General features: G+C 37.9%; 3 protein-coding genes across 7 annotated transcripts in view; all 3 read left to right on the forward strand.

The window, feature by feature from the left end:
• LOC145493075 (cell division cycle protein 20 homolog) overlaps positions 1 to 3,085 on the forward strand; it is a 5,665-nt gene extending 2,580 nt beyond the window's left edge. Inside the window, exons 6-8 of the mRNA XM_081472480.1 lie at positions 34 to 265; positions 821 to 946; positions 1,933 to 3,085. Coding sequence (XP_081328606.1) covers positions 34 to 265; positions 821 to 946; positions 1,933 to 2,235 — 661 coding nt within the window. The 3' untranslated portion in view covers positions 2,236 to 3,085. The remainder of the gene's footprint in view (positions 1 to 33; positions 266 to 820; positions 947 to 1,932) is intronic.
• A 7,049-nt stretch (positions 3,086 to 10,134) lies between these two features.
• Positions 10,135 to 14,690, forward strand: LOC145492654 (retinal homeobox protein Rx1-like). 2 transcript variants are annotated; one of them, XM_081472070.1, is made up of 3 exons: positions 10,135 to 10,567; positions 12,696 to 12,943; positions 13,892 to 14,690. In XM_081472070.1, exons 1-3 carry the CDS (start codon positions 10,417 to 10,419, stop codon positions 14,381 to 14,383), a joined length of 891 nt encoding a protein of 296 aa, XP_081328196.1. In that variant the 5' UTR covers positions 10,135 to 10,416; the 3' UTR covers positions 14,384 to 14,690. The 2 variants fall into 2 exon arrangements, with proteins under 2 accessions (XP_081328196.1, XP_081328197.1); XM_081472071.1 differs by lacking the exon at positions 10,135 to 10,567 and adding an exon at positions 11,869 to 12,279.
• A 5,569-nt stretch (positions 14,691 to 20,259) lies between these two features.
• LOC145491681 (uncharacterized) overlaps positions 20,260 to 24,191 on the forward strand; it is a 19,926-nt gene continuing 15,994 nt past the window's right edge. The window contains exons 1-4 of one of the 4 annotated variants that reach the window (XM_081470914.1): positions 20,260 to 21,079; positions 21,164 to 21,221; positions 22,237 to 22,309; positions 23,343 to 23,383. The gene's annotated coding sequence lies outside the window, so the exon portion shown is untranslated. Of the gene's footprint in view, positions 22,310 to 23,342; positions 23,384 to 24,191 lie in introns of all 4 variants that reach the window. The other 3 variants (XM_081470917.1, XM_081470916.1, XM_081470915.1) reach the window with 3 other exon arrangements.

The raw sequence follows: 24,191 nt of genomic DNA on the forward strand, positions 1-24,191 counted from the left end.
AAAACAGATTAATCCAAAATTTCTTTCTCTCAGTGGTTCACGGAGTGGTGCAATCCACCACCATGATGTACGAGTGGCATCACATCACATTGGATCCCTCCTGGGTCATAACCAGGAGGTATGCGGTCTTGAGTGGTCTCCTGATGGTAAACTGCTAGCCAGTGGTGGCAATGATAATGTACTGAATATCTGGGCTCAGGGTGGCACCTCAGAGGGTGTGGCTAGTCCGCTTCACACCCTGACGCACCATCAGGCTGCAGTAAAGGTATGCTGGAAGACTTAAACGATATACATGTAACCACTTACTGACACTGTTCAAGGTTGAGTTCATGCAGCTCAGTTTTGCAGACCTGTTGGCAGTTCTTCTACAGTGAGCTTTTTTTTGATCAGCAATAGCAGAAAACATAACAATGGCAACCACAAATAATCATTTCTTTTAGACATACAGAGGTATGATATTATTATGACAGTTTGGCTGCCAGAGATTGTTCCTGGATTGTCATTTCAAAATGCTAAGTTAGCATTCCAATCTGAAAATGTCAAATTAGCATTTAAATGAGAGACTAAAATAAGCCAGGAATCCATACATTGTGCAATATTTGGAATTTCAGGATGGGCATGGGCACACACTGCAATTTAGGACAATTGCTCCTCCAATAACTTTGCAAAGAACAGCATACTGCAAATTGCAAATTGCCTTATTTGCCCTACAATGCCTAGTCTTTGCTTTTGCTGATAACCAACCCCTCCCCCCAGAAAATTCTAATGGCACTGAAATCATGTTGCCCTAAGTGGCTGACTTTGATTTACTGCTCCTTAGGCAGTGGCGTGGTGTCCATGGCAACCAAATGTCTTGGCCAGTGGTGGTGGTACTGCCGACCGTCATATCAAATTTTGGAATGCAAATACAGGAACTTGCCTGAACAGCGTGGACACTAATAGTCAGGTGTGTGCTAATGTGTCTTTGTTACTGTTGTGTAGTGCCATACAACCCTTAACTTGTCACAGTATTTAAAGTTATTGGATCATGTGTACTAACGGCATCTGTGATTGACTGTCGAACATCAATTGATACCCTCAATCAATAGCCTTGATCAACATCTTGATTGGTACTTGATCGACGTCCCAATCGATACTCAGTGACACTCGATCGACACTTGATCAACAGTTGGTCAATGGTCTGCCGAATGTACCAACTCATTAGCTTTGATTGAAAATTAGTTGACTCTTGACTGAGATGAAGTGTTAATGGAGTGTCAACCAAGGTGTTGATGGAGTGTTGATCGAGGGTCAATCAAGGGTATCAATCTAGGATATTGATCGAAACTCGAAACATACGTACATACATACATACTTTATTTGCAACTCCCCAAAGGGGCTTTTCAGTTACAAAAGGAATAAAAAAGATAAAAATATGTCAATTAAAATGAATAAACAAAATGGGAAAGGAGTCTAAAATTAATTACAGTATTGAAGATTTAAAAGCGGATTCCTTTAGTACACGTGATCCAAGTTATTTTGGCCATGTACAAAATTACCTTTAAATTGAAGGAAACCTGAAATTAGTAGTTTACTTAGATAGAAAAACACCAAAAAGATCATAATTAACCCATAAAGGAACAAGGATGGTTAAGGATGGAGAGGATTAACATAATCTAAGATTACAATCGCCAAACTTGAAAAATTTAGGCTAACCTTTTTAAGATGCGCAAACCGTTGTGTGGCTTTTAAGAGCTTAGACCCTCGCAGATGGTCTTCGAGGTTGTCACACAATCTTTCCTGAACAGATTGCATGACCAACGTAAAAAGCCTAATTTAGCAGTGGAGGCAATTTGCATAGCTGGATAGGGCATTTGCCTTTGAATTATGAACACTGCCAAGAATTTGCACGCCATAAGTACCTATCAGCTGTGAAGTCACTTTCTCTTTCAGGTGTGTGGGCTGCTCTGGTCTAAAGAATACAAAGAATTAGTATCAGGTCATGGATTCTCCCAACATCAGCTCACCATTTGGAAATACCCGGCCATGTCACGCGTCACGGAACTGACTGGGCATACGTCACGCGTTCTCCACATGACCATGTCACCTGATGGCCAACACGTGGCGTCGGCCGCCGCTGATGAGACCTTACGCTTATGGAAATGTTTTACCACCCAGAGCAAAACGAAGAAAGTGTCGGGGAGGGGTGTGGAAAAAGACGGCGCTAGTTTGATGTCCTGTATGAAAGTGCGTTAAGGGAGTGATTCAATTTGATGGCAAGGAATTGCTCTTTCAGCTTCTAACTTCGAAACACGTGGAAAACAGCCTTTCCTGAAAACCGATAATGTTCTTCAAAATGCACGTGTAGCCTGGCATGTATTAGTTATTCGTATCATCTCTTTGGTTAAGTGGCACAATGGAAGTACTGGCATTCAGCTTGGGCTCTCGATACCAGCCTCTCTCTTTGCTTTGCCTCCTTTTTCGTTGAGGAAAGAGAGCCTGGGATCGAGTTTGAAGTGTGGAGTGTTTTTATATGTTACTACTGTGGCCTATGGAAACAAGGTTGAAGACTAATTACAAGCCAAGGAAAAAAAGTGCACTTGTGATTTTTTACTTTAATGTACTGTTTTATTAAGCAAATTTTAGTTTTGAGAAGTTGTGGAATGGTACGTGCAGCTCGCCTTAAGGACTAGGACATGGCAAAAGCGTGCATTCCGAATGTGAGTCTTAACATGCAGTTTGAAAAAATGTTATGGTATTTTTAAGAAAGGTCCATTGGATGAATAACAAGAAAAGGATGTCTTCTGCATTTCTATACCTAACGGACATAATGATGTCTATATTAGAGTTAGTTTCGGTAAAGAAAACCAGTTTAGTTACTAACAAAATGTAATTATTATCATTTTTATTATTCCAAACCGGGTACCTGCCTGAAATGCTTTAATTCCCAGACGTTGAAAATATTTTAAGTTATAGCATTAACAGATTGTGATTAGTTATTGTACATATTTTGCTACATTTTCTACAGAGTTGTGCGAAATCAAAAATTATTTATTTATTTAATTTGTATTTATTTATAATAAATGGAAGAAGTTTTATTGTGGAAGTTGCTTATTTTCATCATGTTCTGAGTTTTAATCTTCCTATCTCCTAGACAATTGGCCAGATTCCATTTTTTGAGTTTTCCTCACTCCACTTAGCCGGATATTTGAGTTGGAGATCAACCAGTGATATTTTCGGGAAGGCAACAATCGTTAAAAAAGTGAAATTCTTTGTCCGGGAATCCAGACAATGAAATATCGCATCTCCAAGGCCATTTTTATTAGTGCACAGGCCCCCTCCGGTCGTCTTAAGCGATCCAAGGTTTTCGATCATATTCGGGGAAACCTAATTTGAAACAATATCATACAGTCTTGTACGCTGAAAACTCGCACTTTGCTAATTTGAATATATTGAGGAAAACTTTATGAATCGAACTAGGCTTGTCTCCAAAAGCAAGGAGATCTTTTACTAAGAACCGCTTTGAATGCTAGTTAGGTTTCCTAACCAGTGGGAAAGTGGACGACAAGATCAAATTCGTGAATTTATTTAAGTCAAAAGTTGCGTTTTGAGTTCAGACATGGCCTAATGAAATCGGACGGCCATGCGATTACCAAATATAGAGCTATTGGTTTCATGAAGACAGATATAGCCAGTATTAGAACGCTTTCACTCGCGTGGCCAGTAGCCATACACGTTTATTGGAAAAATAGAAAGTGCTTGCATAAGAAAAGAGTTCAACTCCCACAGGATTGGGCCTTGTTCACACAACGCCCGATGAATTTAAAAACGTAACGATCACCGCTCATTTTGGATTTGTTTTTGAGGAAAACGCGAGCAAGGAAATTACATGATTAAATTAACTTTTTAGAAAAGCTCGGTTTTAAAAGTGTTTTCCGTCGACACTAAAACGCAAAGCCGGCGCTTTCAAATTCCTCCGGTTTGAAGAGCGTTTTCTAAAAGCTCCGTTTTCGTGACGGATTAGGGTGCACGGTAAGCCTAACCGTCGAAATAAGGCTGCATTTTCAAATTTCTCTGGCGTGGTGTAGACGAGGCCTTTTGAAATCAACATGGCCGCGCTTTCTTTGTTTTGGGACGCCGTGACGTCATGTACACTCAACACTCTACTGCAAAAGTGATGATTTTCAATTGATATTGAAAATTCAATTGATGATTTTTAATTCAAACTTGTCGGTTAGGTGTCCTATGCATGAATTCAAGTTAAAATAATTAAAAGTTATTCGACGGATAGGAACAAAAAGCTTTAAAAAAGACAGCAGCTTTACAGTTTTTCAAGATGACAATTGAGAAACAAAATCTAATTCAGAAAGTGCATTTTAGGGCACGAGAAAGGTACGTAAGTTATTGGCAATTCCTTGTCTATTTTTGTCGCTTTTTAATATAAAGTAAGTCAGTTAAAAGTTGTCCCAATATTGCCTGTGAGAGGACTAGCTAGACGTGAACTGTATTATTTAAATTAAAAGAGAGACATTGTGGGAGGCTGTTTAAATTTATACCGTTGTCTCTTAAACAGTCATGACATTGTCACAAAGCTGTTTGAGGAACAAGTTAAAATATATATTTCCAAAACTGAACCTATGCACTTCATCTAAAGTGAATCTTGATATTTTGTTGTTTCACCGGTTCAACTCGTCCTTGTGTTCTTGCACGTTTTTCTTCGGTATTTCCGGAAATCGTGTTTTTATTTTCCCGTGCGCGGAATAATATAAAAGAAAAAAAATTGAAGATAAATGCGTAATTGGCGACGCCTGTAATAGAAACATCAACAGATAATTTTTCGGGTTTCTCTGTTTGGTCTCTCTAATGGTAAATATCGCTAGTTTGAACTTGGATGAAAAGCCAGAAAATATTGTTTGTTCAAAACATTACTTTGTGTTAGCGAAGAATAGCTGTGTGTTTGAAAGATTTTTTGCTGGCGCGAACCGTCTGTTAATAAAACCAAACTGACATGCACAATAAGGATAAATAAAGATCTATTTGGCGTTATCTCCTCCCTCCATAGTCATCCAGTCTACGGGAGATAAATACTTAGTTTTATCAGTACGACAACACCATACAAACAGATAAAGATTTGTGACTCTTTCTATTGACAAGAGTGTTGTGTTTTGTCTCGGTGATAAAAGGCTATTTTAGAAATGAAATAACTTCCTTTTCTAATTCGAAACATTACCCAGATGTTGCCACATTTTGCCTTTAATTCACGCAATTAACACTGGCTTCTTGTAGATTAGGTTCAAAAATTAATGCAATCTCGCCGTTAAAGCAAATTTGCATTGTATGGCTTTCATTTCTACCCAGATGGCGAACTTCATTACTTGAAGAAATTTAGAGGACTGTTGCTTGCGAAGCGACGAATGAAACTGTTTTCTTTGTTCCTTACAGGGGCGATAAATGCAGCGCAAGGTTGTTTTATTATAAAGCCAAGTTTAATTATTTGACAATATGGTGTTTTTTGTTTTGATAAGGAAACAGAATATTTTGCCAGCTCTAATGGCTTTTTAATAAAAACGCTTAAATGGCTAAAACGTTTGTTCCGTCGAATATTTGTTTCGCGAAACAACCACAGTTTTTTCGACAGTTATAAACATGCTAAAATGCTTTGTGTGGTAGGTAAACCGTCGCTGAAAAGAAATAATTATATCTTAACACAGAACATGTAGTTTAGAAAGCTTTCAATAGATGGGGCAGTTCTGTTGATATAGTTTACTTTTTTTATTTTGTTTAAAATATTGGCAATATCAGAGGTGAAAGAAACATGGCTTCTTTAATAGGATATTTCTTCAAATGTCTTGTTTAAAAGATTTTTTTATTACTTCTCTTTTGTTTCAAAACATTCCGTAGTGATATCTACAGATAATACTGTAATTTTGAAACGTTTTTATAATACGGAGATAAGATATTCAATATTCTGTAAAACCATTAATGGCTTTCTCAGCAGTGTTTACTTACTATGACTTAATTTGTTTAAAATTATCAATCTTATTTCTTGCCTTAGGCAATGTGAAAACAAAGCTATTCATTGCAGAAAACGAAAGAAAAAAAACATTTTTGGACAACGTGGTCACAAAATTCGATTTCATTATTTCGGACTTCGACATTTCAATCAAATGTCGGGTTTAAAAGAAGTAAAACTGCGGCGGAACTAGCCAAGAAGCTTTGGTTTACAAACTCAATTTCTTGGCGTTATATTATTTCCTATTCGAGAAAGACGCGATTTCGAGCAATATGGCTATCATTTCTGTTCAACTTACACAACAAATGCCCAGCGTGAGATTTTACAAAATGAAAATGTTGAAATTCAAAGCAAGGTTTGTTAAACTTTGCCAAGTTCAGTGCGTGATAGCTGAAATAATCTCTCTGTAGGGGATAAAAAACTTTGTTAACATTTTTGTATCGATAAAAAGGCTATATTTTTCATTGACAGGGAAACGGCTAATTATAAATAAAGTGATAGCTTGTTTAGTTTAGTTTCGTTTGAAAAATCAAATTCTACGTGCGATACTTGGTGTTTTAACCTGTGAAAAACTGTCCAAACTTAAATAGCTTAATTTTGGTGGGGCATTCGGCAAATTTACTTTGTAAAACATCGATCACAAAAGTTAAAATGCAAATAACCAACGCCTGTTTGATGAATGTGTGAAAATTAATTCCGGAGTTTCACGGGCACTTTTGCTCATAGTTCTAAGTTTGTTCATTTTGAAAATTTTGTTCATTTCGCAAAGCCTTTGAAATAACAAAAACTAAGCGAAACGTCATTAAGCTAACACATTTCTAGCTAATAAACGTTGATTCCGGTTAGCTGCGGAATATTTACTTTGACTGACTCGAATATGCCGTGAAAACACTAGCCAGCGGTTCATCTTCCAGCAGTTTTGCTGCCCTGTCAAACTTTCACTTCACCTGAAAAAAAAAAGAAAATAAAAAAGCAACAACAAAAAAACTTATACAGAAAATGTTTTTTTTTTAACTCTCGAATAATATTAATCATCTTCATTTTGCAAGATATCCAGGGAATTGCGAGATTCATTTTCTCTTGTTTAGCTCGTTTTGTAGCTCACACTTATATGTTACGACGATTCTTATTTCTTTTGACGCCCACGGGGCCCGGGTTGACGAAGGGAGAGGGGGGGGGGGTATTTTTGTTTTCTATCTTTTGCCCTTGAAAGATTTTAGAGAAAAGATATCATCCAAATGCAAGCGACCTGCCTTTCCGAGAAAAAAAACATCCCCAGATTACCTCAGGCCAACAAACCTTCTGGCCCACGCAACGGATTCTTCTTTAGAGAAATGTCATTTTCGAAACACGGGAAGTAACTGCCTTTTGTTTTCGAAAAAAAAACCGGTTGTTTTGATTCGGAACTGATAAAGAAGGTCGTTGAAACTGGGGTAAGAAGCTTGCTGTATTGGGATTAAAGCTGTTCAGTTTCGGCGGCCATTTGCAAGCAAAGTTCTGCGCTTGCGTGGGAGTGGCTCCGCTAACAGTGGAAAAGCTCAATGGTCGAGCGCGCGGGCCTCAAACGATAATAAACTGATGGAAAAAAAAACAAAACAAAACAATAGAAAAACAAGTTTAAAAAATGATGTATATCTTACATGCAAACCCAGAAAAAAGGTAAATAATTTTTTATTATATCAACTCCAGAGAGTGACAAGCGGACTGTACTCGAAAGAATATGGCCTGTAAAATAACCAATCACAGCACGCATTCTGTCCGAGATATAATACAACATAATAATAACAAGCTATTAAACATACACATTTTAGAGACGGATTCCATAATAGAAGTGCTTTACTGAGGGCTAAAAAAAAATAGCGAAAAATTCACTCTACGTGTGTGCGATTATGTGCTGATCTCAGGAAAGGTCAGCGAATTAAATTTGCTGCCTTTCAAAACATTCCAAAGAGATAAGATGAATCGGCTTTTAAGATCGATTACCTTTCATGTCACATTCCATTCCAGCGACTCATTAATTCAAACAAGGTCACAGTATTTAATTGCTTTTCTGTTCCAAAAACCCTTGAGCTTTTCGTTGTTTTTTAGGCCAGGGTCAAAGCAATCATTATATTGAAGGAAGCGCATTTTAATTAGCATATAATTTCACGCCTGCATACCAAATTACTGAGTGGACCGAAGTTGGGAAAACACGGTGCAAGACAGCTATAAAGTACACAATTTTTATTGATGTGACAAAATATAACTACGATATTTTGTGCATGAAACGCGCGATGCGAAAACGAAATATGTATCAGAAAACATAACAAGATAGTCGAAAATACGATCACGCATGACAACAAACAATTCCTAGTTTATGAGGCAGTTTTGACCGCTCAGTTTTTCCAACGGTGTAAGTTATTAAAAACACACTTTGTTATAACCTTAGGCAAGCGGCCACGCTTGAAGTGGAATTAGTCGGATAAAAGATTTTCAATTGAAACAATTAATTTGTCGCACTTTAGACAGACTAATTAGTGCCAACAGTAATTAGTCCATGAAATAATAAGTGTCCACTTCAAACGCACAGAAGTCAGCGAGTTTAACTTCGGAAATACCTCAAGATATCGTCGGCAAATAATCTCGAGTTTGTTTGCTTCATGAGGCTGGGTCGCGCGCTACTCAAATTCCAAGCGAATCTTGCGGTGTTGTTGCCTCGAATTTTTTTGTTTGTTTATAATTTCCTGCGATTGCTCAAACGAACATCTTATTAACGCGAGCGGCTTCTCGCCTCTTCTAATCATTTCTAATTAGGAGATGATATTAATTAAGAGGTTAATTACATATCAATAGATTTTGACAGGTCGGTGAAGAACTCGACAACACACTCTAAACCTTTGCGAAGTTGCCGGCGTAATAACCCTTACAAAGCCGTCGCAAAACACGCAAATACTTCACTTGAAGACTCAACTCTCCTGTTTCGAAGATTCCACTTCAACGCCCGCCAGAACCATTCAATTTGAGGCTATTAATCCCAAACGAATTTCCGTTGATGCATGTTCCTTTAATTTCCTGAAAACTGACAGTTTTTTCGCGAGCTAACGAAGTCGGCCCGACGAGCGAGATAAACAGCATTAATTGTATTAATCTATGTTAAGCTACCCTGGTTTAATTTCCTTTTTTTGCAAAGGCAAGTGCTTAAGAGTAGTATCTTCGTTAAAAGTTTCATTTCTTCGACTTTAAGTAAATGAATATTTCACTTTCGCCTCTGATGCCATTCTCTGGGACGGTAATGAAATAATCGAGGCGAATTTTTCAACATCCGCAGTGCTGGGAAAACTAAAAAGTGATATTTGATTGTTTCCAATTAAATCTTGCAAATTGAAATAGCATGATCGCTTAATTTGTGCACGGGTCGAAAATATTTGCCACGAAAACTTAGCAAAAATATTCGCGGTTTTTAATTGATTCTCTTGCGGTCCGATACCAGAAAACTTCGATTTCTACTGGTCCTGGGACGCTCGGAGCCCGTTCTCGTGTTTCGGAAGTTTCCGTCGTTTTGAAACATTTTCAAGTGTTCATATGAATGGTGTAAACTTTGTGATGCCGTGTGTTGATAAGGCAGCGCAATTTGCGGTAATACGCTTAAATCTCAAATGATAACTCGACCAGTTATTTACATGTACTCTAAAAGCTTGATAACTTCGAAAATATTTGTTGATGTGGCTGACAGGCGAAGAAAGGCAGTGTTAATTAAAATGATTTTTTCGCCCGACACTCGCAAGATGGCGGCAATTACGACCAATTACTTCTCATCAAAAATGTGTAAATTTCATTATTTCGAATTCTCCCTTTCCCCAAATTGTTTGCTTAGTAAACCGGCGTATGGCCGCGAAACGCAGCTGAAAGTTTCTTTTTGGAAATAAAGCGGCCGTTTCGAAGAAGTTTTTCAATTGCTAAACGATGGCCAAGTTACGAAAGAAAGGCAAAACAGAATATTCCGCCTGGAGCAGTGTTTGTCACATATTGCGCTTCTCGTATCTCATAAAGGGAGTTTAATGTTGATATAATTAGGTCTTTATTGGAGTTCTATAGGATTGTTATGTTAATCTAGATAGGGATTAATGTTAATAAATTCTAATTGTATTTTACTTGAATGAATGTTTTGCCAATAACCGTGTTCGTGGATAAATGCGTTGATTGGTTGTGAAAAGGGAAATTTCACCCAAAAGAGAACCGCCGAGCAAGAATCCCTTTGCTAATAATAGCAATTTAATTTAGCCAGTCGGTCACCGTGTGAGGGTTATAATTCCCCCTGCGGGCCTACCATTCATGCACGACTAACTGAACTCCCGGCATCATTATGAACGAAAAAGCGAAGCGCTTTCTGTGATGCGAAGTATTCGTTGGACAAGCTGCTGACATAATACTTGACGCCAAGCGAAATGGAAATCCCAAACACCGACAGCTTCCCCTCCAAAGAAAGGCATGGTGTTGTCTCCTATAGCATAAACGGAATCTTAGGCCTTACTAGCGAGCCTGTTTCGGTCAAGGATCTCAGCAGTAAAAATGCAAAGGAAGCAGAAGCAGCCGAAGGTAATTACAAACGTTTTAGTGGTGACTGCCAACCTGTTAGAGCAACTGCATACATATATTGCCGATGGCAAGACAGGTTGCTCTTTTTTGTTCAAGAAAATTGCAGAATTGAATCAACGCTTACGCTAGAATGATAATTTCAACTGCAAACTTAACTCATCGATGTCATTGATTCGTAGCAAAAATCGCAACTATTTTAATTTTATTCGCCTTCCGTACTTCTTCTCTGCTCTTAATTATGTACAACTGAGCGTGAATTATACTAAACTGGTGTTCGCGTTTTCTCGTGTTGAGAGCTGCACTTTCTCTCTACACAAGAAGCACTCAGAGATCAGGAGATAATCTCCTCGACTCGGCAAATTTAGAGCGAACGTGTCATTGTTAATTCTTTATATTTGGCCTCGATGACAGAACAAATTTAGCGGGAAAATTCACGGCAGAGTTACCAACACAAACAGGAAGAAAACTATAGTCATTGGTTGAAATTCATGCGCATTTTTAAAAAACCATCCTGCTCAAATTTGCCAAGCGGCTTGTTATTTTATAGACTGTCACAATTTTATTATTGCTTCGTCGAGTTTTTGACACGAAATATAGTCAGGTTTTGGCACATGTAGATCAGTTTTGTCTAAAAGCATTAATGATAGTAGTTTACGGATAGAGAACAAATTTGGCCATCGGTTGAATTTGAGTGGCTCGCTTGGCGAACCGTTTTTAATCGAGTTTGTAGTTATTTTATTTTCTAGAGATGCGGTTTTATTGAAAGTTTTCTGCATTTGTGGTGGACACAAAAACACAAGTTTGATTTTAGTTTGTTCACGGTCGATTCTTTCTTTCGTAAAATTGAAATGAGGCGATGCGAGAAATCGTATATTAACATTTTGGTAATTTATTCTTTTCCATCGACTTAAGACAATTTTTTCTTGGCTGAGCGGGGACCAAAATGTAAAGAGTTAAAAAGTTAGGTCGGAATTTACACGATATGGGATCCCTGCGAAAAAAGAGATATGGGATAAAAAAGGTGGCGAAACTAGAACATGACGCAAGCAAACTTAGCGTGGTATTTCGCAAACTGAGTTTACTTCTGGCTCCAAACTTTATCACTCACTTCCAGTTTTTTACACCAGCTGTCTCCATCTTGACCCTAATAACTGCTGATATTCAATTCAATTTACATCAATTTGTATGAAAGAATACTTATTACTTTCTGTTGCTATACAAAAGTCGAGCTATTTGAATAAGATCTCAATGGGACTATTTTCGAGCGCGCCGCTTCGCAATTCGCGTGAACCTTAACGAACTGAAATAAAATGACTTTGGGGCCTGCCCACTGCGTATTGGCGTTCCGAGCAAACAAAACAAATGTTTAATAAATTGCACCTTTTTGCAGTTGTTTTCTTCAGTCTGAAACAAAAGCGCGACACAAACGCAATCGCGTCGACAATATGGCAAAGAAAGAACCAGGAGTATGCAAAATTAAAGTATATTTCTATTGAGCCGAAACAAGCAGTTTCATTGGGCAACACGCTAATATTGAAATAAAGCCCTTGAAACTTTATAAGTTTTGTCCATCACGCCAACAGACAGCCTGCCTGCTAAACCTATAAGAACTATTTTCTCCATCTGTTTGAGGCAGTTAATCGGCTCCGATCGAGAAAAGTGGTTTGGAACTGTGCAGAATTCACGGTGGCCGAGGATGAATTTAAATTCCGGTTAGTTTTTTACTCGCGTGTTTATTAAGCTCGTTAACTAGGGGCTTGTTATAATAGTAGTTTAACTTTACTCTACAGAGGCAGTTGAACTTCACTGCTATGCTTTTCAAGTTGTTATCTCGCAAATAGTTTGGATTTAGGAAGGTGTAAAGTTGTTCTAACGTGAGGTCAGCTTAACAGATTTAGTAAAAGCACGGATATATTTTCCTTGCTACAGCACTTAGAAATTTCTCTGCGAGATACAAACGAGATTGAGTCATAATATTAGGACAATAGGTAAGTAACGAAAACGTTAAAGAATGATTTAGCTGCTTTGAGGTAATTCCGAAATTTCCATTAGAAGAACAAAAACTGCTCTCTTTACAGTAGTTTTAATTTTTGTTCCGTCTGATGATATTTTTGTTGTTCTTTACAAGTAACAGCAGAGAGTAACGTTCAAGACGAGGCAAGTGAACAGATCACCGGAGATGGAGACGAACAAGTCAACTCTCCTACTGAAGATGCTTCAGCCGCGGCGAAAAAGAAAAAGACTCGCTATCGAACAACGTTCAGCCAATATCAACTTGAAGAACTCGAAAGAGCGTTCGATAAGGCGCCATATCCTGACGTATTCGCACGGGAAGAATTGGCTTCAAAACTTGGCTTAACAGAAGCAAGAATTCAGGTAAACACAAATGTGCAACACAGCACATGGCACTTTTTGCCCATTGGCTTAAAGCGCAAGTTTAAAATCGCAATTTGAAAGCAATAAATGTGGCTAAATGAGTTTTTCTCAATTTTAGGCTCGCTCAGTTAAGCTTAACTGTTGGGTTTAAGAGTTGAAAGTTACAAAGCCTTTCTTCAGAAAAAAATAGTACAGGTTCACAACTTTGTCACATTTTATTGGTTTTCTTTATTTGTAACTGGCGATATTTATCAGCTTTTTAATGCCATCTTTGTGTGAATTCAGTCGTGTTAATAAGCTTTGTAAGTTTAAGCTAAATTGCCCAATTGTCAGACTAAGTCATGCTTATTGCCTCCCTTGATTATGTTTGGTAGGTTTTAAACAGTTTCGCAGCTTTATCATTATTGCCCTTTTTTCTGGAGTAAGAACATTGCATGAACAAAGCGCTCCCTACCTGTCGAAAGTGTTTTCATCGTTTTCCATTTAGAAGTGCTTTTTTATTATTTTAAATTTGCTTTTATGAAATAACCACAACTGATAATTCCAAGAGCTCAAGCCGTTAAAATAAACGGATTGTCGTTGCTGGGACATCAAGACATGCAAAGACAGTTTGCGCGGCTTTAACTAGTTTATTTAACACGTATGTTTTCCATTGGGATAATTAAGTTTATATTGATTTTGGTGTCGGTAGATTTTAAAGAAATGTCGGAAATACGAAACTGAGCTGAGTCGTGAAGTCTGGCTGTAAAGTATATTCAATTCAAAATGCATGTTATTTTCATGATTAGGAATGCATTATTTCGATATTTAACATCTTGAACGTTTATTTGTCAAAAGGAAATGTGATGAATGAAATGAGGTGTTGTTAAAATGTATGTTCAAGCAAGAATGGAAAAAAGGAGAGAGAGTTTAAACGCTTTTTAAAATCCATTTCCTCCCTTTTACCAGGTCTGGTTTCAGAACAGACGAGCGAAATGGCGGAAGCGTGAAAAGCTGTGTGCATTTGGAGCCGTTCCCCCCGGGCATGGCATGGTCTACCCGTGGTTGCACCAGGAGCCGTTTTCCCCAAGCAGTCCGTATCCGGTAACATTTCCCTCGGGTCTAGGACATGGAAGTACCAGGGACATTTGCTCTTCATTTTATCAGGCGTCTCCACACCCCTTACAGTGCTATCGCCCTGCAGTTCCGGGTGTAATACGCCCCCCATGTCCCGACCCCCGAGAATGTCCTTGTTCCTGTAGCATGTTACCTCCGACAGGGGGCACGTGCTTTATAGCGCCTCCTTTCCGACTTGAAGAAGGGGGCCGGGGATTGGATGTCCTACCGGAACATTCGGGTGGAATAGCAAGGGAGACAACTCGGGTGTCTAGCATTGCTTCGCTTCGTCTTCGTGCAAAAGAACATCAGATGAACATTGTGCAGATTCTTAGCAGGAAATGAAAGGCTTGCTGCAATTGTTGGGAAATTCTTGTTTAGATAGTCGAGATAGAAAAACGAGGTTAAAAATCAGACATCACAATTTGAGTAACATTCTGCCTTGTAGTTTATTGGCAATCATAAATTAAGTGTGGCACCGAAATCTGGGCGTTGAACAAGTCGAAGTTAGTAATGAACAATATTTCATCCGCGTATCGGAAAATGTTAATAAAATTTAGTATTTTCTGTATTTGTAATTCAACGAATAGTGCTTACATATCGGAGGTTGTATAGACCTGTATCAGGTTTTTAGGACAAAATAAAATAAATACAGCTCATAAATGTAAATAAATTTATATTGATCTTAATTTTAGTTTGCCTCATTTTTTGAAAGAACAGAATATTTAGTCGGTTGAAATTGAATTTATGCAAACAAAATTTCCAGTTTATACTTGTTGATACGTGCCATAATACTGGTATATACTTGATGGTAGTATTACAATACTGGTATATACTTGATGGTAGGGTTTTAAAGTTACGGGATAACTGTCTGAAAAATTACTTATCTTGACATGACTCGCAATTTAATCATTGCTGATTTTATTGGTGAAACTTGTTTCTTATTTTAAACAAAGACGAGAACGATACTGATAAGAGGTTGTACATTTATTTACAACATGGATGTGACAGAAAAACTACAGGAAGCTACCTTGGATGAGAAGACATTTGATAACTAAATAAATTAAAACAACTCGAGGATAGTTTTAATAGAGTAACTGCAACCTATATGAAAGACACTCCCATCATCTCTTCCTTCTTCCCTGTTTAAAACGTCCCTAGGAAACGGATCAGTTGCCTATCTCCCCCCGGTATAAGCCATAATAACCCACCTTTTCTAATCAACTGACCACTGACTGAGATGAAAATATTACATACCAAACTATGACCAGTGAATAATTGTTATATATAGGGAGGTTGCAAAAGAAGAAGTTTAGTCATAAACCTTTCTTACGTACAGTACATTCCCATCTGATCTTAAAATAAGATCTAGAAAAAGGCCAATGTTTCTCAGTGTAATTACCTTCCAACTTTGTGTGAATTCACTTCTTTCTGCTTATTTCCAAACGGCTTTCACTCCGCTTGTCAGAGCTTGCCGTGTATCAACTCCCCCAGGGGTAAACCAACCCAAAGCCCCTTCGGAAGTTGTCTAAGCGTTTATGACCAGTGTCTAAGGTACACGTTGAACTTACAAATAAAAAATTGACTGTGTTGCATTTTGTTTTTTCTGCGGTTTAACACGAAAAGAAGCTTAAAGACATTGCTGCTGTCAGTTGTGATCCAAGGACGGCTTCGCCGCACACGAGAGAAAATTTTCAGTGTCAAATAGTCGCGATGAATTGGACCGTATGAGTGTGTCTCCCATTTTTCAAGATATTTTGCCTGTAGTAAACGAAAGTCCATTAAAAAGTGCAAACAAAAGAAGACGAAATAAAATAAGACGATAACAGAAATCGGAAGACAGCCCATTCTGAAGAGTATCTTAGGAAGTTTTTAAAATAATATTATTGGCATTTATTTTGCCTGGATTTTTGAGGGGTGTTGGTGACGAATAAAGCACGATTTTAAGATGGATTAAACTAAAATTTAATCCAGTATTAGTTTATGCTTAGTTAACAAGGAAAGCAAATTTTACACACATCACTAGCTGGTGCATCAATTTGTCATTAACTGGTAAACGTGACCTGACATTAATTTCCTTGCTGTTAATCTTCAGTTTGTATTGATTGTATTCAGTAGTTTTGTACAAAAGGGTTTAGATACTTCGCTGGAGATAACATCAAAGGAAAAAGACATATCAAAATAGTAAAACACTGTTTTTAAGATAAAAAAAAACAACCACAAATGTGTTGCCAATCTGTTTCGAATTTCGTAGCTGGTAATCAAAAGATGTTGAAGTGAATTCTCATAACTGTTATTAAGTCAGCATATGAGAATTTGTAAGGAGAACTAATATTTCTATATCAGGGGTTTAACGGCGTGAAAGTTCATCTCGCAAATGAAGCAGCCCACCGAATCGCATCCTACGGTTCATTTTGAAACTTGCTTTTGTCCTTGTTATCAGTTTTTTTTAAAAACCAATTTTTGATATGGCCCTTAAAGGCACGATTAAGAGGAATAATTGCTTATCTTTTTTTCTCTAGTCATGGAGTCTGCAAGCGATAATGGCGCACGTCGCTATGGGTAATACTACACCAAATCGATCTAAATTATATTTGGTGTCTCGAAAGTAGATAAGTATGTTATTGCATGTAGATTAATCCTCTCGTCTCATACGGGAATGTCAATAATAGACAACTTCCGTTGTCAAATCTTTGAAGCTCCACAAACAAGCTGTAAGCATATTTTACTTTGAAGTCACTTAATTAAACCCGACTCCTTTCATTTCAAATCAACTTCTTGAAAATTATTTTCGCCAAAACCTCGAGGCGTGTAATTTGTTGTAGTTCTTTCAACAAGTAAAAAAAAACAAAACACTATTTTAATGGAACGGAAACGTGAATGACACAGTCACACTAAAACAAATTAAAACAACTGTATTCTTCCTTTGATCTGAACAGCGATCGTTTTCCAACTGAGCGACAGAAAACAATAACTTAACTGAGCGAGCAACCCACTTCTGTCATTCAAAATATTCCTCCGCTGATTCTTACAATTTATGAAATTTCCCCCTCCCATTACGATTTCCGGTTATTGAAGGAGGTTAAAGATGTTTTGAGAGTCCTAGTTTTGTTAAGTTAAACAAGCTTTGTTTGAATTCATTGTTTCAATGGCTTTACGAGTGTGCTTGATCGTCTCGCGTGATAAATGAGAATGCTTTTAAATCAGCATGGGCTAAAACCCGAAAGAAATATGGTAGAAAACCAGTTGCGATTGCTAGTTTCGTAGAATCTGCCTTGGCTTCACTTTTGTTAACGGCCATATGTTTCCGTGATATCTTATCAATCAATGCAGCAAAATAGTGGCTGTGCCTTAAAAAAATCTTGGGAAATAAATTGAAGTCAAAAATTAAGAAATTAAGTTCCACTATCTTCAGACTTCTTGTTATAGTGGAGGGGGGAGGGGGGTGGAAGTGGAGAGAATGGGTGAAAGGAGAAAAAAAAGTAGCCTGCTTTATTGACGGTCTTTTCTCCAGGCTCCGACGAATGTTTCCTGCCCGAGAACACAAACGCAATAAAAGAGGTATGGACATACAATTTGGACATACAGCATATGGTATGCACGAGAAGGGGTTGGGGAGAGTAGTGCCACACCTCTGTTTCGTGTTTGTCTCGTCTCAGTCTCTTCTCGTCTTATACCCTCGCCCAGTCTTTCATCCTGATTTTCGAGAGAAGCGAGTGCAATTCAAGTAGTTAATGAGGGAGGGGTGGTTCCTGAATAGATTGGGTGAAACCCATCCCCTCTTAATCTTTACAAAAAAGAAAAAAACGTATAAAAGGCTAGCAGACAGACGCAAAACTGTTGATAAACTAAAAATTCTGAAAGTCGCTGACAGCCACCACCCGCTTAAAGATTCTCGAGACGTTTTGGAATATTTCTTAGTGAGCTTAACGCTTAGTGAGTATGGTACAACATTACCAGGGGGGTTAAATTTTTCTCAGGCCAGTTTTTGCAAATTCCAAACCAGTAAGAACCAGTTGTTTTAGACCGACCAGACTTCCATTTTGTTTACAGAAACAAGATGAGAAAAAGACTAAGAGAGAGTTCAGACAAATGAATAAATAAATAAATAAATAAACACACCAATAAGTAAAAAAATAAGTAAATAATTACACAAACAAGATATAAATAAATATTAAATATGGGAAATTCACAGGTTTGCTCACAGGACGCTTTGATTGTAGCATCGGAATGGAAACAGAACAGGATGTAGGGCAGAAATTAAACCAGTAAATATCTGCAATGCAAGTCACACAAATAAATTGTTATAGTAGAGCGTAACTAAATGATAGGCTTAACCCCGAGGCATAACCGACTGACTGACCACAAGTAAAGGCGCAATCCAATTAGCTCCACAATAGCTGTCTAACGATCGATAAACACCGGCACCGGAAAATGATTGCCCTAGACTTTTTGCAAAGTTTCTGAAATAGACAAACATTAGGTAGATAACCGAAAGCATATTGTTATTTTATCTCGAGGCATTTCCTATTTCTTATCAGTTTGCGGGTTGTGCTCTAATCTGGTAACAATGGAAGTCTCCTGTCCAATGAAAAATGGGCGCGTGTCAAGGTTAAGTACAAAAGGTTGGTTATCTCGTACACGCAGCCCCTTTCTACTATTACCATTATCGCAAGAAGAACTTTCCTGCTTTTTAGCGTTCAGACGTATCTGTTCTTTTTCCCTCTACCTCCCCGGTCACCGACCCGCACACTGTCAATATATCTTATGTAGTATTTTACTTAAGTTTTTACCGGTGGCGAAAGTTTTAACCCCTTCTTTCCTAAAGAGATTTTGATCTTTGTTTGTAACCTTAGTTTCAATTAAACTCGTCACATTTGTGGCCATTTATCCCAAACGATTTGTTTCTATTGTCGTCTACCTATCTCTTCAGCAAACTAGTGCAAGTGTTGAAAGCATCTTATTCTCTTCCTAAGTAGGAGTATTCCACGTCCATCTGTAATTCTCACATTAATTCCATGAAGTCTTAAGGGTGACTTGTGCTGTTAAAGCCAGTTTCTATGAAGTCTTTTCCTATTATTTTTGGCAGCTGATAAACACGTATATCATCAGTAATAGTGTTGTTAATATTAACATTTGCTTACTGTCAATTGCATATTATAGTATACTGTAGTTGTTACCACAGTGTTCATCTGGGTTATTTGCATATGCACAATAGTACAACTTGCTTCACCTGCAATGTACAATAAAGATAATAGCCGCATATTTTATAAGGGTATAAAAACTTGGAAAAACTAGTAACACTTGGAAAAATGGGTCACACTTGGAAAAATGACTAACACTTGGAAGAAACGGTCACACTTGTAGAAATGGGTTACTCTTGCAAAAATGGGTGAAACTTTGAAGGAAAGGTCACACTTAAAAAATGGGTCACACTTGAAAAAATGGGTCGCATTCAGAAAGCTGGGTCACACTTGGAAAAATGGGCCACATTTGGAAAAATGGGTCTTATATGAAAAAATGGGTCACACTTGAAAAAATGGGTCATACTCTAAAAAATGGGACACATTTGGAAAAATGGGTCACACTTGGAAGAAACGGTCACACTTGTACAAATGGGTCACTCTTGGAAAAATGGGTGAAACTTTGAAGAACAGGTCAAACTTAAAAAATGGGTCGCACTCAGAAAGGTAGTTCACACACTTGGAAAAATGGTCTCATTTGGAAAAATGGGTCATGCTCTAAAAAATGGGGCACATTTGGAAAAATGGGTTACAATTTTAAAAATGACTAACAGTTGGTAAAATGGATCACATTTGGAAAATTAAGCCGCACTTGGGAAAATGTGTCACACTTAGAAGAGTGGGTCACGCTTAAAAAATGGGTCACACCTAGAAAAATGGGTCATATTTGGAAAAATGGGTCACACTTGGAAAAATGGGTCACACTTGGAAACATGGGTTACAGTTGAAAAACATGGGTGACAATTGGAAAAATAGGTAACATTTGGAAAAATGGGTCACGCTTGGAAAAACTGATCACACTTGGAAAGAAGTCACGCTTCGAAAAGTGGGTCACACTTGGAAATATGGGTCACATTTCGACAAGTGCGACACCCTTGGAAAAATGGGATACACTTGGAGAAACTGGTCATACTGTGAAAAAAAGTCGCACTTGGGAAAATGGACAATTCTTGGATAAACGGGTCACTATGAACTTTTAGCGGTGTTAATGTGTATTTTGTTGATGACGTTACTCAAGAGTGACTGAGAATTGCTGATTGTCACGATATATCCTTAAAAGTAATCAAGTGTGAAAAAGAAAAAGTCTGAAAGAAAACAGTAAACTGCGATAGACTTTCGCTGTTGTAGGGGATTCGGTGATATTTGTAAAATGGCCAGGCAGGAAGCTATCTTTACAGATCTTCTGAGCAGGGGTGGAGGGAAGGGAGTGAAATAGTTGTCACTGTCAGTCGTCTGGTGTTTAAATACTTTGACAATAATGGTGTATTCCTAACCAAGGTTGAAAAATTGACTAAAAATACCAACAAGTGCAAAGGAAGTAATCAAGCAAGTAACATAAAGCAAGGCGACCTTTTCCTCTTTCTCTTATACTATTGATCACGTGTAGAAGCCAGATTATTATGATGAGGTCACGAGCCAGATGCGCTGATCTTTCGTGGAGCGAGGGAAAAACCCCTATTTCATTATTTGTAATTCAAATTTTGGTTTCGCTTTCAGTCACTTGTCATTTACATACTTGATTTGCAAATAAGGGTACATTCGTAATTTCACATGAAAGACTGACTAAAATACCAACAAGTGCGAAGAAACTAATCAAGCAACTAACATACAGGCGACTTATCTTCCTTTCCACCTATACTATTGATCGCTTGTGCAAGTCAGGTTAATATTATGAGATCACAAGCCATATCAGCGCACTGATCTCTTATGTATGGAATGAGGGAAACCCCCTCTTTGATTATTACTTTTGCAAATCAACTTTCGATTTCACATTTAGTCGTTTCGCAATGCTCGTGAGGTTGGTTGCGCAGAGGTTTTGTCTTTTCAGAAACTCAGACTTTTCCAACCTCGTGTAGTAATTGCTGTAAACATTTCTCCATAGGCTACCGAAACATCTGAATCATAGTTTTCTGTCTGATCAGCTGAGGTGAAGGTCTGAGGTATGCATTTGATACGCGACATATGTTTAAACTTTGACGAATTTTAATCTATATGCATTGTCTATATTTTAGATCTGGTTTCTCGTGGGGAATGAACCGTTCAAATTTTACTTAATAGCGAAACATGCTGCTGTTGTATACATTTTTTCCTACAACATTACTCCGTCATATGAATTTAATGTCCAGAAATTGCGAAAGCAACCACTCGATATCACTGAAGTTCATTGAAGGCCATTCAACTTCCCATATCAGCTCAACTTCATATCCGAATATTCAACTGTTTCTTAGTTTAGTTGATTCTCAAAGGGTGACTGTCTGTATTTCAAAAGGGAGGAGGCAAGTTAGGTGATCTTAGTAGAGCTATGTCGTGCATTCGACTTTTAGCGTTGTTAATGTGTATTTTGTTGATGACGTTACTCGCTGGTGACTGAGAATTGTTCATTGTCACGATATATCCTGAAAAGTAATCAAGTATGAAAAACAAAAAGCCTGAGAGAAAACTGTAAACTGTGATAGACTTTTGTTGTAGTAGGGGTTTTTGTGATATTCGCAAAGTAGCCTGCAAGAAATTTGTCTTTACAGCTCTTCTGAGCAGGGTAGGGAAACGGAGAACAAGGGGAACCAGACAGGATGTGTCAAGGATTGACATACATGTAGCTGATAGTCATTTGGTGTTTAAATACTTGCGTAATAAAGTTGCATTCGTAATCAAAGATGAAAAACTAACCCAAAATACCAAGTAATCAAGTAATTAACATACAGGCGACTTTTCGAATCCTTTCTCTTACACTAGCTATTGATCACGTGTACAAGCCAGATTAATATTATAAGGTCACGAGCCAGAAGCGCTGATCGTTCATGGAATGAGGGAAAAACCCCTATTTGATTATTTGTAATTCAACTTTTGGTTTCGCTGTCAGTCATTTTCTATACACGGTAAGGGTCTAGTCGATTCAGACTTTTCCAATGTTTCTCAACGACTCGTGTAGTAATTGCTGTAATTTGTTCTCCATAGGCTGGCAAGTCATATGAGAGCAACTGAATCATAGTTTTCTGTCTGATCAGCTGAGGTGAAGGTCTGAGCTGAGGTACGTATTCGATACATAATAGATGCATGATCTTTGTTGACGTATTTTGAATACATATGCATTGTCTGTATTTTAGATCTGGTTTCTCGTGGGGAATGAAGTATTCAAATTTTGCGTAATATTTACAAAATGCTGCTGTTGTTTGAGTTTTTTCTCAACGTTACTCAGTCATATGTATTAAAAATATCCAGAAATTGCGATACTGATCACTTGATATCACTGAAGTTTATTGAAGGTCATTCAACTTCCCGTATCAAACATGCTTTCCGGCCTCAACTTTATACCCGAATATTCAATTGTTTCGTATTCATTTTTCAAAGGGCGACTGTGTGTTTTTCAAAGGGGAAGGAGGCAAGTTAGGTGATCTTAGTGGAGCTATGTCGTATCCGACTTTTAGCGGTGTTAATGTGTATTTTGTTGATGAATTTACTCGCCTGTGACTGAGCATTGATCATTGTCACGATATTAAACCTTTAAAGTAATCAAGTGTGAAAAAGAAAATGTGTGAACGAGAACAGTAAACTGTGATAGACTTCCGCTGTTGTAGGGGTTTTTTGTGATATTCGCCAAGAAGTCTGCGAGGAAACTGTTTTTACAGCTCTTCTGAACAGGGTGGGGTAAGGGAGAGCAAGGGGAACCAGACAAAATGTGTCACGGATTGACACAGCTGATAGTCGTTTGATGTTTAAATACTTGCGCAATAAAGTTGTATTCGTAATCAAAAATGAAAAACTAACAAAATATACCAAGTAATCAAGTAATTAACATACGGGGGACTTTTCGAATCCTTTCTCTTACACTACTGATCACGTGTACAAGCCAGATTAATATTATGAGGTCACGAGCCAGATGCGCTGGAATGAGGGAAAACCCCCTATTTGATTATTTGTACTTCAACTTTTGGTTTCACATTCAGTCGTTTTACAATGCATGGTAACGTAGTTGTGCAGAAGTTTCGAAGATTCAGAAACTCAAGCTTTTCCAATGTTTCTTATCGACCCGTGTAGTAATTACTGTAAACTTATCTCCATAGGCTACCGAGGCACCTGAATCATAGTCTTCTGTTTCGCCCAGGTAGGGGTTCTATATGATTATTCATAATCCTCGTCGACTCTTTTGTACTCATCGTCTGTTTTTTAAATTTGGTCGCACTCTTGAAATGTTAATTAGTTAATGCAAGTAATTTCTTAGATCTCTGATTTGAACCATCTGTCGAGATGAAACTTATAAACAACGGACGACAGCGAGAGTACAGAATTGCAGTCTCCTTCGCCAGCATCAAGAATGCATATGCAAAACTTTTAGTCAGCCATGTTCACTGAATTTGTGTGTCAAACTTGTTTTGATTAGGGATTAATGTCTCCACGTGCTGTGGAATAATTTGAGTTTCAATGTATTGTGTTCCGGGGGGTGGGGGGGTGGGTGGGTGGTGGTGCAAACTTTTCGGCGTGTTCGAAGTAATGCGTTTGGACTTCTTTCTTTAATCTCATCTCTGTTTGGCCTTATTGTCCGTGCTGATGTAATTGTTATGAATCAAGCTAAAAGTATCTTCTTTTTCGGTTTTGTGTTTGAAAACGACCAGCTTAGTTAAGTAACTCCTACTTGTGACTTTAATGCAAGTCACGCAACCGAGACATTCAAAACTTGGCCTTTGTGCCAAAGACTAAATACAATTTTTTGACGGTTCTAATGGAAACTTTCATCGTTCTCTTAGAGAACGTTGATTCACGTGTACTATGGTCATACTTTCGTATGGTCACGAGGCACATCAATGTTTTAAATAATAAGGGGGACCCCCTATCGCCTGACCTATTTTTACTATTATATAAATCAGCGCTCTCGAATTGTTTCCTTTGTCCACGCTCTTGGGAAGTAAATTAAC

The sequence above is a fragment of the Orbicella franksi genome, chromosome 7 (genome assembly GCF_964199315.1).
Source record: "Orbicella franksi chromosome 7, jaOrbFran1.1, whole genome shotgun sequence".
Taxonomy (NCBI): domain Eukaryota; kingdom Metazoa; phylum Cnidaria; class Anthozoa; order Scleractinia; family Merulinidae; genus Orbicella; species Orbicella franksi.

Bases quoted from the DNA above. Each gene is read 5' to 3' on its own strand.
- LOC145492654 (XM_081472070.1), top strand. From the start codon at position 10,417: ATGGAAATCCCAAACACCGACAGCTTCCCCTCCAAAGAAAGGCATGGT. The intron at 10,568-12,695 runs GTAATTACAAAC...GTTCTTTACAAG, and splicing joins GGAAGCAGAAGCAGCCGAAG to TAACAGCAGAGAGTAACGTT. The intron at 12,944-13,891 runs GTAAACACAAAT...CCCTTTTACCAG, and splicing joins TAACAGAAGCAAGAATTCAG to GTCTGGTTTCAGAACAGACG.